Consider the following 16,973-nt stretch of genomic DNA (forward strand, 5'->3'; position numbering starts at 1 on the left):
ATACTCCGATGGAAATCCAACAAGCAGAAGACTAAAGGAAATAAATAATTTTTTCAGGTAGTGTTGTAATATCGCTTTATTTTTTTCCCTCACGAGGCTTCCTTTAAAGAAATATATAACATAAGATAAAATATAACAAAAATAAAATAAAAATGCGCAACGATCACTTTATGACGGTGACACCGTTGCCATGGTGACCTACCACAAACACTTGGCAACAGCTTTCTGACAGATTTTGGCTCGTTTTCTGTCCGGTAAGATCAACAATTTCACATGGATTCTACTTAAACCTCAATAATGTTCTACTATAATTCAATGTCTGACGGTAAAAACTTTATTTGTTTATTAAAGAGGCGAAACTGGGTTGTGCTGCTAACACACAGCTAGGCTAGTTAAGCTAGCTCGTATGTTTAGCAAGCTTAAGCTAATTTAAGCATTCCGCAGAAAATCAGGAGCCTTTCTGTCGAAGCTAAATGTAGTTATTCTGTATTAATTATGATTTATTTGCACACAGGACATGATGTGAGGCTCACTTCTGATCCACGATTAAACCTGAAAATCAATGACAACGTTTTTTGTTGTTGTTGTTTTTTGTTTATTTTTAGCTTTTAGCTCCACTTAGTGTCTTGAAGGCTGCTGGACATCCCAGTTTAAGATGTGTGAAACATTTGGGCTCAACGTGAAAATAGCAGCTGTTTGTGTTTTAATTAGTGGAATAAAGTTTTCACAGTCAACATTTATTGACCCCAGACAGTGACAGAAACAACAGAAGTAAGTGCAGCCCTGTGTAATATCACTTAAATGTCAAATTATTATTAAAGGAATCACTGTAAAGTAATCTGATTACTTCTACGCTGAACACTGGAGCATCTGCTGTGCTGTAAAATTTAAAAGGAAGAAAACTACCGATTAAAAATTCAAGCCTACAGTAGGAACTCACTGCAACAAAAGTCAGAGCACCTTTCATTATATTCATTTCATTTTTTCAATACATGTCCACTTTTATTTTTGATAATATCTCAAATCTCCTCGACATGGAAGATAAAACATTTCTGGATAGATGTTCTGTCATTCTTTAGAAATTATTCCTGTAAAACGTTCTATTAGATTAAAGTCAGGGCGCATATTTGCTTATTTTTCGGGTGATTTTGTGCTTTTAAAAGTTATCAAATTTGAATATTCATCTCCTTTGGGCATCTGCAGACCAGACGTAATCTTATGTTGTTTATCTGCAGACATTCGTGTCGTCTCCCCAGCGCCTTTTACACTCATACAGCCTCGTATCCTCACATTATCATCGCATTACCACCTCTGTTCTTCACTGCCAGGATGATGCATTCACTGTGGTAGTCCTGATCAGGTTCACACCAAACATGCTTGGACTCCATCTGAGCTGAACGAATTCATTATCTGACCAAAGAACGTTCTGCCAGCATCCATCAGGCTTCTTTTCTTTTTCATGTAGCAAAGTTAAGCTTTCCATTTTGTACTAAAGGGCAAAGTTGTTTTCATGAATGCCGTCCTTAGAGGTTGATGTTCTGAAGTGTCTGAACTTCTCAGAAAGTCTGATTTCCACTGATAACCTCTTTGTCAAATCTGAAGCAGCTGCTGTTTCTTGTGCCAGCTAGACTGTGAAAACAGTTCACTGTCCCTGGAGTCATTTTAGCAGGACGACCACTGCAGCCATGATTAGTAGTCCTATAGCTCCTTCTGTGAGATCCTGATTACTGCTGTGACTGTGTTTCACTGATCTCCTTGTATCCTTTTCCATGTTTGCGTCGTCTCGCAATCACGTTTTGTGGTTCCTCTGGCATTTCTTTACCATATGGAGCCATGATGCAGACATGCAGATCGACACAACCCGTATGTCTTAAAATGAGATGGTTAACAGCTTATTTTGTAGCCGTGTTCATGCAGTTAGGCTGACTGAAAGTCACAGGTGATCACAGTTGTGCTCACTTTTTTTGTGTTAGGATTCTACTTTGGCGCCTGTGTTTTCAGTATAGTCTTTTGATAGTATTTGTTTGTTTGATTGTTCACAAGTGGAAGTACTGGTCAACTTAGAAATAATGCAGAGCTTGAGAGTTAAGACAACCTAGAATAATTTGACATTTAATTGTTGTAGCACAGGGGTGTAATCACTTCTGTTGTATGCGGAAAGCAGAAGTACCAGTACAAGCAAAAGTCCTGAATGAAAAATCATGCTGAAGTAAAATTACTTTGTAGCAAGCTGAAGTTAAACATTTAATGTCACTGGAGACCCCTTACAGATAATTATCATCTGCATTCACTTGATAATACTGAGGAAATCTCATGCTGATATAATACTACCATCAATCTGCTGATTCTGCTGTTGCTTTTGGATCTTTTCCTAACTAAACTTGCCTCATTTTACCTGGTATAGGTTGTGATGAAGTTTGGTTTTAATGTCGTAACTTAACCCTCGTGTCTTCCTGCAGGTCAAAATTGACCCGTTTTAAAGTTTGAAAATGCGGAAAAAAATAAATAAAAATTCACAGTGAAACTTCTGATGTTCAGATTTTTAACATTTTTGGGAAATCTTTGAACATTTTTTGGTGGAAATAATTTTTAAAAAAATGTTTCTTTAAGAAAATTCACAAAAATCGACCAAAATCCAGTGAATTTCGCTGGATTTTGGTTGATTTTTTTTAGTGAATGTTCTTAAACAAAATATTGAAAGTTTTACTCATATATATGTAATCACTTTAGATATTTTTAGGATTTTTTTTGGAAGATTTTTACTCATTTTTGAAAATATTTACAAGAATTTTCTTGCCAAATATGGGGGATTTTTTAAAAAAATATATACTTTTAAGGGAAACTTTTAAGGAATTACTGGAATTTTCTTCCTGAAGGTATTGCACATTTTCAGAAATTTGGGGAATTTTTTTGTTGAATTTTTTTTTTCAGATAAGGAAACAATATTTTTGTTGAGGACAACAGGAGGGTTAAGCAAAGTTTCTTGTCCTTCTCCTCGAGTGGATTCGTGCCGTTTTCATGCATCCATCAGCAACAGAATCTGAATTTTCCTGTAATCTGATATTTTTACTAAAACAAACAATGGTGTATGAACTTTCATTTTCTAGCCTGAAACACAACCATAAACCTCTGACTCTGAATTCCTGTCTGATGTGTTTTGCAGTCAGTCAAACCACCAGCAGTGTGAACCAGAGTGGGAGAAAGAAGAGGAGGAATCATGCCGAAGAAAACCAAGAAAGGTGGCGGTAAGACGGAGGAGGAGAGGCTGGTACAGCAGCAGCAGAGAGCTCAGGCCGAGGAGGAGATGGCCAAGAAGAAGGAGGAGACGCTCACACTGTTTCTGAAGGTCTTTAAACATCAGCATGAAGAACCACAATCAGACATCCTGCGTTGTTTGTTACACCTGCAGTCTCTATAAAGCTCAAACCCTCCTGATCCACACAGCAGCAGCTCCTCACTGTGTGATAAGTGTGGACACGACAGGACTGTGGTTTCTCTGTCGTCTGTAGGAGCAGTTTTGTTGAGTCACGCTGTGGGGGTTAATGGTTAAAGCTTCTGGTCTGTTCTAGTAAGAAGCAGGAGGATGATGAGCAGTTAAACCTTCTAGAGAAGCTTTAAAGGAAGTCTTAAATCCTCTGAAGCACCAGCAGTTCCTGGAGGTTATTTGTTCTCATCACATTTTTCCTCACTGTGGCTCATTTTTCACTAGAATATAAAATCCTGGCCCTCTAAGGCATTGGGGTCAAACTTGTCATAGTTTGGGGCCACATTCAGCCCAATTTGATCTCAAATGGGCCGGACCAGTAAAATTACAGCATAATAACTCATAAATAACTCCACATTTTTTCTTTGTTTTAGTGCAAAAAAGTACATTCTAAAAAAGTTCACATTTAATGAATTATCTTTTTCCAAAACACTATGAACAACCTGAAATTTCTCAAGAAAAATAAGTGAAATTTTAACATCATCGTGCCTCAGTTTATCATTTACACATTATAACCTATAGATCACGGTTTGTCTAAGATGCAAAACATTAAGTCGCAGGTATCTGGAACTTAATGATTTAGTGTTTTATAACTTGTCAAGATGTAGAACTTTTTAAAAATGTACATTCATTTCCACATCTGTGTAGTAATCCTGACCACCATGCCACAAAATAAAGTGGGCCTATAAAGTAAGAAGGTTCATTTGTCTCCCTGCCTTGTAAATGTATAAAATTTATACATACAAAACACATAAAAGCTGTGGAAGTACAGTGGACAAATTTAAATTAGCAGTTACTTTCACTGAAAAACAGCACTTCATGTCGTCTCTAATTTCTACACTTTATACAACCTTTACAAACCTTCACCACTCTGCACATCGCCTCTAGAAAGATGTTTCACCATTCTGGATGTATCCTCCACCAGCCTGCTCCTCTGTTTGCTGGTTTTAAACCATGCTGCATTCATTTTCATGATCCCGTTTGTTTTGTGGGAACACTGCCTGCGGTTCAACCTGGAAACACGGAACTTTTCACGAGTCAATAACGTTTTCTTGAGCTCACATTGTTGCTGTTTTTACAGGATCTTGTGCAAACACAACATGAAGAAAAGCGATTTTGATGAAGCATCATGAGTTTAAGCTTAGAATTTGTTCGTTTTCCTGACAGAGCTCACATATGACACAATCAGGGACCGTGGGAATGTTGACAATCTGAGCTTATTTTCAGTCTTTACAGTTTCTGGCTGATAACTGGTGTAGTTTTGGCGATTTAAAAAAAAACAACTAAAATCCTTTCAAATCTGCCAGCAGTAAATAGAAACCGGGAGGAACACTTCCTGGTCGTGTTTGCTGAGCAGCTCCTTCATCTTCTCCTGATGTTTCTCTGCCTGAATCAGGACAAGCTGCAGAAGGAGGAGAGGAACACGGCGGTGAACCAGCTGAAGCTGAACGAAAGCTGGAGGACGATCCTCCGTCAGACTCGAGCCGTCGAGCTCCATGAAGACACCGCGGTGCTGCAGCAGACGCTGGAGAGGCAGCTGGACGAGCTGAACGTCGTCATCCAGGTGAGAGCTTCACCTCTTCCACGCTCTGCTGGTCGGAAGCAGGTGATGCAGCTGGAAGTCCAGAAGCATTTCTACCTGCTGTGTGTTAAACAACATCCATCCATCCATCCATTATCTATACAGCGCTTTATCCTCATTAGGGTCACGGGGGCCTATCCCAGCTGACTTAGGGTGAAGACAGTGGACACCTGGACAGGTCACCAGTCTGTCACAGGGCTACATATAGAGACAAACAGTCACACTCACATTCTAATAAGGCAGAACTGCTTGTTTCTTTTAGTAAATGGTTGCAAGAAAGAGAACTTTTTCCACATTTTCTGTCTCACAGGGATGATCTTCTGATAGCCTCAGACAGTGGACCAGTTTCTGCACTTCTTAAACCTCAAAAATGTTCAATTATAATTTAATATCTGACAGTAAAAACTTCATTTTTTTAAAAGAAGTGAAACTCGGAGTTCTGCTGCTAACACACAGCTCGGCTAGTTGCAGTGTTTAGCTAGTTTAAGCTAATTTAAGTATTCCGTCTGTAGATAGAACAACAGGAACCGTGTTGTCGTAGCGATGCTACAGGCCAAAAGTTTGGAAGCAAGATCAAATTTGTACAAAAAAGATCGTAGTGTCATTGGCTTACTTTGCAAAGAAATAAACAGCATTTTTATATAGAGGGTCACACTTCAGAATAGAGTTTTACTATGATTATCAGGTATTTGTATCTGTGCTTTTGCTACTTAACTCATCTGTTTCTTCAGTGGTACTTTTACAGGGCGTCCCTAAAGTCTGCACACAGGAAATCTCATTCACTAGAATTTTTTTGCCCCGACAGATTAAATATAGCTTTGTCGTCATCTGCTATCTTTCGATACGTCCATCCTTCACGTCCACTCAGAAGTTCCACTTGAACTCTTGCTTCTTTCAACAAAGCCATATTTAATCTGTGGAGGCAAAACAATTATAGTTAATGAGATTTCTTGTGTCCAGACTTTAGGGACATCCTGGACACGGCTGAGATTTATTGGGATTTTTGTGTGCAAACTTCTAAAAGTCAAGGATCTAAAGTGAATAATGCAAACTGGGATTTGTTTTTTTACTTTTGCACCGTAGTTGTGACTCTTGTAAATCTTCTCAACTCTAAAAGTCCCTTTCTCTTGTTAACATTTATTCAATAATAGCCTGGTAACGTCAATGGATAACTGAAGGTAAACTGAGGAAAATGGTCCACATCAATGAAAGCAAAGTCTGCTCATGCAGTAAATACATCCCATAATCCATCAAATTCATACTGGTTTTTAACAAAGACACTGAGAACAGAAACTTGAAGCTGCTTCCAAATGTTTGGCCTGTAGTGTATGCCGTGAATGGGTGCTATAGAAGTAAAACTGAACTAAATTGAATTTGTCCACTGGTTATTGAAAAAGCTTCATTTTCCAAGCAGGAACAAGTTCCTCCCAACACCAGAGCTGGATCCTGTTCTCAGCATCGCCCACAGCGAGTGTAATCACCTTAAAGAAAGTGTTTTCCCCTCACGGCGGAATGATGCTGCCTGTGTTTTTGCTGCAGAGAGTGGAGAATGACCTGCAGGAGGCGGCGTGTCAGGCGGCGCATGCTCAGCGCTCTCACCTGCAGCAGGTGGAGCAGCTGTTGGCGCAGCAGGACCGACGGCTGCAGCGCCTGCAGGAGCAGTGGGAGGACTGCATGCAGGACCTGAAGGCCACGCTGAGCGCCGAGAGGTCAGTCCAGCCTCACCCAGCATCCACCGAGGCTTCATAGGATAAAATAGGAAAGCTTTGTTGTCATTATGCACAGCGTACAGTGAAACTCCAGATGACTTTCTCCCTTTTAAACACACAAGACAAATAAGTTAAGAAAATAAAACGGGATTTAGAATGAAGTTTGGTTTGATGAAGGTCCATTCCAGGGTTGTTCTTGGTGTTGTTTAATTGATAGTTTGCGCCATAAAATGTCAGAAAATGATGAAAAGTCCAAGATGACAAATGTCTTGTTTCATCCACAACACAAATATATTCAATTTGCAGTCATAGAGGGAAGAAAGTAGAAAATATTGACATTTAAAAAGCTGTAATCAAAGAATTTAAACAGTTTCACACCTAAAAAAAACACAAACTCATCAAAATAGTTGTCGATAGTTGTAATAGCTGACGACTAATTGATTAATTGTCACATGATAACAAATCTGACAGAAAGTCATCCTGATTCTAAAATTTGCTGGAGGTGACCAAATCAGAGCTAAAAATCAGTTTGAATTAAATTAGAACTTTTTAGAATGAAGTTTAGTTTGATGAGGGTTTATTCAAGGGCAGCAATTAATGCTGCTGCTGTTGTTTGATTGACAGTTTTGTCTATAAAATGTCAGAAAATGATGGAAAATGCGACCAATCAGAGCTAAAAATCAGGATGAATTAAATACGCTCTCTGTCTGGCTTTAAATGAGAACTTTTTAGAGTAAAGTTTGGTTTGATAACGGTTTATTCTCGGACAATTATTGCCGTTGTTGTTGTTGCTTCATTGACAGTTTGGCCAATAAAATATCAATCAGTGTTTAACAGTCAAAGATGACAAATGTCTTGTTTTGTCCTCAACACATATATATTCAGTTTGAGGTCATAGAAGGAAGAAAGTAGAAAATATTCACATTCAAAAAGCAGTAATCAGAGAATTTGAACTTCTTTTAATAAAAAACAAACAAACACTCAAATTAACTCAGATCAACAGCCGAGAGCTAATTAACTCTTCCTGATATTAAAGCATCTCTAATGTTGTGTTTTCAGGAAGCAGATGCTGAGCCAGTGTGAGCAGCAGCGACTCAAACTGCAGGACCTGAAGCTGTCTGCAGATCAGCAGCACAGTGACTGGATGAAGGAGATCCACACGCTCTACAAAGGAAGCCTGTCGCGCTACGTGGGCGCCGACCATGAGAAGGTAGCTCCCAGGTCGAACCCTCTAACGCCGTGACAGAAGCCCCAAAGGTGGCTCTGGTTTGAGCTGGGTGTGTTCCTCTGTTGGACAGACGGCGGCTCCAGACGAACACCAGAAGCTGAAGGAGGTCTACCTGCACTACAGCGAAGCTCTGCAGGGGAGGGCCTTGGAGTTGAGCAAGCTGGACCAGATGCTCACAAACAACCAGCACGACATCGAGAGCAATGAGGAGATACAGAAGAAGCTGGAGGTCAGTGCAGCGATGGTCAGAGGCGTCCGGTGCCGGAGCTGCAACTGTTCATCTAACTGTTGGAACTATTTTAACCCTCCTGTTGTCCTCTTTTACGGGTGCCAATAAAAATTGTTTCCTTGTCTGAAAAAATCCCCAAATTTCTGAAAATTTGCAAAACCTTCAGGAAGAAAATTCCAATAATTCCTTAAAAATTTAAAGTTTTGAATTAAAAGTATTATTTTAAAAATAATCCCACAAATTTGGCAAGAAAATTCCTGTAAATATAATCAAAAAAGAGTAAAAATCTTCCCAAAAATACCTAAAAATATCTAAAGTGATTCCATATGCAGTGGGTACGGAAAGTATTCAGACCCTTGAAATGTTTCACTCTCTGTGTCATTGCAGCCATTTGCCAAAATCTAAAAAGTTCATTTTATTTCTCATTAATGGACACTCAGCACCCCATCTTGACAGAAAAAAACAGAAATGTAGAAATTTTTGAAAATTTATTAAAGAAAAACTGAAATATCACATGGTCATAAGTATTCAGTCCCTTTGCAGCGACATTCATATTTAACTCACATGCTGTCCATTTCTTCTGATCCTCCTCCAGATGGTTCTGCTTCTTTATTGGAGTCCAGCTGTGTTTAATTAAACTGATTGGACTTGATTAGGAAAGGCACACACCTGTCTATATAAGACCTTACAGCTCACAGTGCATGTCAGAGCAAATGAGAATCATGAGGTTGAAGGAACTGACCAAGGAGCTCAGAGACAGATTTGTGGCAAGGCACAGATCTGGCCAAGGTTACAAAAGAATTTCTGCAGCACTCAAGGTTCCTCAGAGCACAATGGCCTCCATAATCCTCAAATGGAAGAAGTTTGGGACGACCACAACTCTTCCTAGACCTGGCCGTCCAGCCAAACTGAGCAATGGTGGGAGAAGAGCCTTGGTGAGAGGGGTAAAGAAGAACCCAAAGATCACTGTGGCTGAGCTCCAGAGATGCAGTCAGGAGATAGGAGAAAGTTCCACAAAGTCAACTATCACTGTAGCCCTCCACCAGTCGAGGCTTTATGGCAGAGTGGCCCGACGGAAGCCTCTCCTCAGTGCAAGACACATGAAAGCCCGCATAGAGTTTGGCAAAAAACACATGAAGGACTCCCAGACTATGAGAAATAAGATTCTCTGGTCTGATGAGACCAAGATTGAACTTTTTGGTGTTAATTCTAAGCGGTATGTGTGGAGAAAACCAGGCACTGCTCATCACCTGTCCAATACAATCCCTACAGTGAAACATGGGGGTGGGAGCATCATGTTGTGGGGGTGTTTTTCAGCTGCAGGGACAGGACGACTGGTTGCAATTGAAGGAAGGATGAATGCGGCCAAGTACAGAGATATCCTGGAGGAAAACCTCTTCCAGAGTGCTCAGGACCTCAGACTGGGCCCAAGGTTCACCTTTCAACAGGACAATGACCCTAAGCACACAGCTAAAATAACAAAGGAGTGGCTTCAGAACAACTCTGTGACCGTTCTTGACTGACTCAGCCAGAGCCCTGACCTAAACCCAATTGAGCATCTCTGGAGAGACCTCAAAATGTCTGTCCACCAACGTTCACCATCCAACCTGACAGAACTGGAGAGGATCTGCAAGGAAGAATGGCAGAGGATCCCCAAATCCAGGTGTGAAAAACTTGTTGCGTCATTCCCAAGAAGACTCATGGCTGTACTAGCTGAAAAGAGTGCTTCTACTCAATACTGAGCACAGGGTCTGAATACTTCTGACCATGTGATATTTCAGTTTTTCTTTTTTTAATACATTTGCAAAAATTTCTACATTTCTTTTTTTCTGTCAAGATGGGGTGCTGAGTGTACATTAATGAGAAATAAAATGAACTTTTTAGATTTTGGCAAATGGCTGCAATGACACAGAGAGTGAAAAATTTCAAGGGGTCTGAATACTTTCTGTACCCACTGTATATCAGTAAAACTTCTAATATTTTCTTTAAGAACATTCACACAAAAATCAACCAAAATCCAGCGAATTTTGCTGGATTTTGGTTGATTTTTTTGGTGAATGTTCTTAAAGAAACATTTCTAACATTTCTTTTTTTCCACCAAAAAATGTTCAGAGATTTCCCAAAAATGTTGAAAATGTGGACATCAGAAGTTTCACTGTGAAAATATTTTTTTTCCCCACATTTTCAAACTTTAAAACGGGTCAATTTTGACATGCAAGACGACACAAGGGTTAAATCAATCGCCAACATTTTAAAAATAAATGTTTTGTTTTGATTAACTTTTAAAGAAAAAGTCTTGAAATTATTTGATTGCAGCATTTTCAGTGAGAATATTTCCTGTTATACTTTGGGTTGTTGACAAAAATAATAATTTATCATCGTCCACAGGCGTTTCATAGAAAAAAACAACTGATCATTTAATCCAGAGAACAGTTCTCAGTTGCAGTCTTTGATACGTTCCCTCTCGGTTCTCTTCCTGCACCAGGAGGACGTTCTCCTCCTGAGGGAGCAGGTGAAGCTCGGTAAAGCAGAAGGCAGCTTGATGGAGAGTGACCTGGCGGCCGCCAAGAACGAGGTGAACCACAAACTTTCCAACCTCAGGAACACGCTGATCCGAGCTCGCACGGCAGCCAGGAAGCAGCTCACCGAGTTCAGCATCCACGACGGAAACACCGCCGGCAAGCTGCAGGCCGCCTTCTCCAAGGTGAAACTGTTGAGCGTTTTTTTGAGATAGAAGACAAGCAGCTTCTCTCAGGTAAAGTTGTTTATTCTGTGATGTGAAATTAAGCTTGAATTCCAGGACCAATACTGACCAAAGGATTACAGTCAACAAAGTGTTCATCTGTAGGCGTTTTCCCAGGAATGGATGAAGGTCACAGCATACAGTGTTTGATGAAATGTGCTGTCATCTTATTGGCCAAAAACTGATGAAGAGGAGCCATGGTTTACACTTAGCCCTCTCTTCATTGGTGCACAGGCATAAAATCTGCCAATAGAACAAGTGAAAAATGTCTTGGTAAGATTTCCTGAAATTTAGAATACTGAGATCTTAAAATTAGCTGGGAAACTTATTTTAAGCTGTATTTTATTACGATTGTCCAGCTTAGGTGTCTTAACCATCCTGTTGTCCTCATTTACAGGCACCAAAAAATATTGTTTTGTTGTCTGAAACAAATCCAAATATCAGCAAAAGAAATTCCCCAAATTTCCTGAAAATTTGCAAAACCTTCAGGAAGAAAATTTCTTAAAAGTTTCTCTTAAAAGTTTGATTTTTTTTTTAAAAAAAAATCCCGAAACTTGGCAAGAAATAAAAATTAAAAAGATAAAAAATATAAATAAAAATTGTAAATATTTTCAAAAAATTCATAAAAATCTTCCAAAAAAATCCTGAAAATATCTGAAATGGTTTCATATATATCAGTAAAACTTCTAATGTTTTCAGTAAGAACATTCACATAAAAAATCAACCAAAATCCAGCGAAATTCACTGGATTTTGGTTGATTTTTTTTTTTTTCTGAATGTTTTTAAAGAAACACTTTTTTAACATTTGTTTTTTTTTTCGATCAAGAAATGTTCAAAAATTTCACAAAAAATGTTGAAAATGTGGAAGTTTTCAATGTGAAAATCTTTTTTTTTCTCCACATTTTCTAACTGTAAAATAGGCCAATTTTGACCTGCAGGACGACACGAGGGTTAAGCTTATTTTGAGTTTTCTTGTAAAATTCAACTCAAAACAAGATAATTTCAAGATTGTTCGACTTAACAAGATATTTAAGATGCGTTGTCCTAAAACAAGTCCCTCCATCTTGCTGAAATGTCTCTTGTTAAGTGAATTTATCTTAAATCAAGTGGGATGAGACATTTTGACTGAAAATAAGAAAAATAGACTTGGTAGGATTTTGAGTTGTTCCTTTCACCAAACGCCTGTCTGTCCACCGGCAGACCTGCGACTGTCAGCTGGTTCTGATTCTCATTCTGCTGCCATGTTTCAGGCTGAGAAGCTTCTGCTTGTGGCTGAGATGTGCTGCAAGCAGGAAAGTATCTCTTTGTCTTCGCCTTCATCACGTCCAACGGAGGAGCAGAGAAACACAGCAGCAGAGGTAGGATGTGATTCTGGTGGATCAGTTTAACTCCCTCCATTCACTGTCAGCTCCATAAATATTTGGACATGGACATCATTTTCAGTGTTTGGCTGCTGTACTCCACCACAATGGGTTTGAAGTAAAACAATCAAGATGCACTTTAAGTTCAGACTTTAAGCTTTAATTTGAGAGTATTTGCATCCAAATCAGATGAACAGCGGAGGAATTACAACGCATTTTAGATGAACTCTCCATCTTTTTAACCCTCCTGTTGTCCTCATTTATGGGCACTAAAAATATTGTTTCCTTGCCTGAAAAAAATCAAAAATTCAGCCAAAAAAAATTCCCCAAATTTCCAAAACCTTCGAGAAGAAAATTCCAATAATTCCTTAAAAGTGTTATTTTAAAAAATCCCCCAAATTTGGCAAGAAAATTCTTGTAAATATTTTCAAAAAATGATTAAAATCTTTCCAAAAAAATCCTAAAAATATCTGAAGTGATTACTTATACATCAGTAAAACTTCTCATTTTTAAGAACATTCACATAAAAATCAACCAAAATCCAGCGAATTTTGGTAGATTTTTATGTGAATGTTCTTCAGAAACATTTTTGATGTTTCTTTTTTCCACCAAAAAATGTTCAAAGATTTCCCAAAAATGTTGAAAATCAGAAGTTTCACTGTGAAAAAATATTTTTTCCACATTTTCAAACCTTAAGAAGGGTCAACTTTGACCTGCAGGACGACACAAGGGTTAAGTTCAGACTTTCAGCTTTAATTTGAGGGTGTTTGCATCCAAATCATGGAGTGAATGCTGGAGGAATTTCAACGCATTTTAGATTAGCTCTTCACCTTTTTAAGAGTCCTTGCATTTCAGTTGCAGTTAATCAGTCATAATGTGGGGTGTCAGGCTGAGATTCACAGGCTTTCACTCTTATTTTGTCTGCAGTATCTCTGCCAAACTTTATGTTGTTAGAGAGAAGTATGAGATATTTCAGGAAGTGCAGTAAAAATCACTTCTTAAAACCCACTTTTATAGACTCCCCTTCCAGTAAAGTTCTCTTTTATTTCTCTTTTATCACTCTGTTATGCCTGTCAAAGCACTTTGTGAATGTTCTTCTGAAAGGTGCTATACAACTAAAATTATTATTTTTACTATTATAAAGCATGTCCAGCATTTCACCACAGAGCTCCTGAAAAAACTCTCCAAAGTTACCAAATAATGAAGACAAATCCTGTTCATCCACTTAAAAATGTCACTAAATGCTGAACTGAGCTGTAAGAACAGTGTTTTTAAAATTCTGAGGAAGATTTTAGGAGTTATCACTGAATTTAGTGTTTTTTGGACAAATAAAACCGTTTTTCTGGTGTATTTGTGTCCCACTTTGACAAACTTCTAGTGTTTTCACAGTGCTGATCTCCCATTGGACGAAAAGATGATTGCCTGACAAAGTTACAAGTCTGTTAGCTTAGTCAGGTTATGCAGTAAAAAGATGCTAATAATTGGTTAGTTCAGTTTGTGGGCATTTTTTTATTTTAGAGAAACAGAACATGATCGGTCAAATCTTTTGTCAGGACTTTTAAACTAAGCAAACAGTTTTCAAAGTCAACGTAGCGGACGTCAAACCAAGCGACGGATCTAATTATTCTGGTTATTTTCAATTTTGCTTAAAGTTAAATGAGCTGAGTTTAGCTGGTGGAGTTTAGTTGTTTAAAAGGAGGGACAGTTTGTGTTTAAACACTACTTAACGACCAATAAAAGCCTTTTAATGGCAACGCGACAGGTTAGCAGCTAAGTTTCTAGGTATATACTGCTAAAAACATAACAATGAATAGTTTCTGACTGAACCAGTGAAGAAGAAAAGTACCTTTTCAACCAAAATCACAGTAGCTGTTTAGCTTTAAGTCTGCCACATGAAAGAAACCATTTTATGTATTTAGTCACACATTGTCCAAACACAAAAGCCCCATTTTATCGTTTGTTTACCTCAAAATGTGACGATAATTTACTAAATAAACATCATAATGTACTGAAGGAAATGTGAAACGAGCAGTTAAGACCATGAACTCACTAGGAAGAAGTTTACTGAGGGAACAGATCAAGTTAGAAGTCGACTCATTTTCTCATAAACCTTTATACAAGCAGACAGCCAAAGGAGTCGCCCCCTGCTGGCTGTTGGGAAAACTGCAGGTGTAAAACGTCACTTTTCAGTCCTCATAGGCAACGTCCATCTTCTGCACACAGCTTGCGATTTAGATTAGTTACTTCAAAGCGGTGGTGGTTGTCGTCTGTGTGTCCGTCTGACGTTCTGCAGGAGGTCGGTGAGTTCCTGGATCTGCAGCAGCTGATACAGCGACTCAACGCCGCCGTGCTGCAGAGAGAAATCCTGAGGAAACACGGAGACGATTTGCGCCGAGAGAACGAGCAGCTGGAGGCACTGCTGTTTCAGCAGGACGATGCCATCGACGGACGCCACGCTCTGCTGGCCGTGTCCCAGGCCCCGACCACGACCGTCCCGTCGACCACTGGCAGACGCCACACCGTCATTGAGGCCGTCCACGTCGTCAGACACTCCCTGTAACACCACACCGTTATTCATGAGTGCTTCAGTTTGTGTCCGACTGTCCTATTTAAACTCACTGAATGTAGACTGAAGCCAACAGTGCAACAAGTAAATCTGTGAATGTTGTGACTGAAGTTCCTGCAGTTTGTGAAGTAAACAACAAACCTCCAAACAGACATATACAGAGAAATGTAATGTTTTTGTCGTTAACTTTGGATTTGAAAAAATGTTGATTAAAGTTTGGAGTCTTCACATGTTTTTCTTGTGGAGTATTTTCACCTTTATTTTTGGAATGATGCATTTGCAGGTGAGCAGCGCCCCCTTGTGGCAGCACTGACAGCCACTTCTGTTGGAGCCAATAGTCGATCCATAAAAATAAAAAAACAGTTTGTTTTGTCACTTTGAAACAGCAGAAACATTATTTTAAAAATTAGAAAAAATAAAAGGAAATCTTTTGTTTTATTTTATTTTGGGATACAAGCAGTAAAAAGGTTCTTTAGAAGCAGACATTAGATTTCATGTGTTGGGTTTGCTTATTCATTAGCAGATATTTAACAATAAATTGTGTTTGGCTGTAAACACTCACACCTTCCTTCAACTCCTGAGTGCCACTCTAAACATGTTCCTGAAAATAATTTCATGCCGAACCATAGCAATAAAATAATAATGCAAAAATTACCTTGATAAAGTTTTATGTTAAATTCTCGTATCTGTTGTAATCAGAGCCTCAATATAATTAAAAACTATAACAGTTTATTTGTTACAGTAAAGCTGCTTTATCCTGAACATGATGTTTCTATTAATTCATTTCGAAAGTAAAAATATTGCGGCTAACATTTTTTTATTGATGCACATAAAAATGTCATTTAACTCACAAGATTAAAAAATATAGACAAGCTAAATTTATTTCAATTATGTGTATGAACATGAACATATTTATTTGTATCTCTCTATTTATTTCAGAATTGAATAGTTTATTCATGTCCTTATTCCTGCATGTATTCAGTTATTTCTTAGTTTTTAATTGATCAGAATTCTTAATTATCCCTGCATGTATATTTGCTGGTTTTAAATAGAAATGATCTTTTTAAGGCTTTCTTACTGTAATCGTTTCTTCATTGTTTGTATTTTAAAAGCGTGTTTTTACAGAAAACAGACAAAGAAATTAAGTTAAAAAGCTTGGAAGATGCGGGCATCAATCCCGCTACCTCTGCTGTTAGAGCAAAGTAAGCCCAAGCCAGCCAATCAGCGCACGACCTCATGTTCCGTTGGGCCAATCACGTCCCGAGCCTGTGGGCTTACTTTTGACCAATCACGTTCCATCTTCCGGATCCTTTTTAAACTCTCGGAGGAAAATGATAAACAGTCATCCACAGCTGTCAGAACTATCTTTTAGCAAGCGGTAAGTTTAAACATATTCTCTTTTTCAACAGCTAAATGTGTCTTAGACCAGGGGTGTCCAAACTTTTTGCAAAGAGGGCCAGATTTGATAAAGTGAAGATGCCCGGGGGCCAGTAGTTCCTTCTGATGGTTTTTTTAAGCACAAAAGTTACATGCAAATGTACACTATTATAAAACAATTTTCATTGTCACAATTCTCTTTATTTTTCAAATGGCAGTGTAACCAAATATAAGCCACTCAGGCAGACGTAAACAACTCTAAAAACACAATTCTGCCTTTAATTCATATCTGGAGAGTCAGAGAACATTGAACATTGAACTGTATGAATACCTTAAATTTCCAGGAGTTTGATAAATATCTTTGCCTCATGAACATTTTAAACAGGAGTTATATGTAATGCAAAATTGTCTGTTATTAAAGTTTAAAACAAGTGAATTTTTCTCTTGTCTTTTACAAGATCTTTCAGAGAGTAATAGTTTGTGTCACATCTACAGGTACACAACATAAACAGTTATAACCAAATCTTATTCAAGATGTGTAATAATAAAATTAAAAAAAAGTGCCATTAGTCCAAGTGCATAAGTATGCTTTTGGCTTTTCACTGTTAATAGTGACAGATGTTACTGTTCAAAACATTCAATTTCAGATTGTTCAAGAAACCAATAACTTGCTGACACTAATGAGAAGGGTGGT

At 38.4% G+C, this 16,973-nt stretch overlaps 1 protein-coding gene across 2 annotated transcripts; it reads left to right on the forward strand.

Moving 5' to 3' along the window:
• Positions 1 to 117: 117 nt before the first annotated feature.
• Positions 118 to 15,130, forward strand: ccdc65 (coiled-coil domain containing 65). 2 transcript variants are annotated; one of them, XM_022192240.2, is made up of 9 exons: positions 118 to 254; positions 3,164 to 3,346; positions 4,881 to 5,048; positions 6,606 to 6,775; positions 7,835 to 7,985; positions 8,074 to 8,232; positions 10,718 to 10,936; positions 12,226 to 12,333; positions 14,630 to 15,130. In XM_022192240.2, exons 2-9 carry the CDS (start codon positions 3,218 to 3,220, stop codon positions 14,894 to 14,896), a joined length of 1,371 nt encoding a protein of 456 aa, XP_022047932.2. In that variant the 5' UTR covers positions 118 to 254; positions 3,164 to 3,217; the 3' UTR covers positions 14,897 to 15,130. The 2 variants fall into 2 exon arrangements, with proteins under 2 accessions (XP_022047932.2, XP_051794037.1); XM_051938077.1 differs by having other exon boundaries at positions 246 to 325.
• Positions 15,131 to 16,973: the final 1,843 nt, after the last annotated feature.

The sequence above is a fragment of the Acanthochromis polyacanthus genome, chromosome 17 (assembly GCF_021347895.1).
Source record: "Acanthochromis polyacanthus isolate Apoly-LR-REF ecotype Palm Island chromosome 17, KAUST_Apoly_ChrSc, whole genome shotgun sequence".
In the NCBI taxonomy this organism is placed as follows: domain Eukaryota; kingdom Metazoa; phylum Chordata; class Actinopteri; family Pomacentridae; genus Acanthochromis; species Acanthochromis polyacanthus.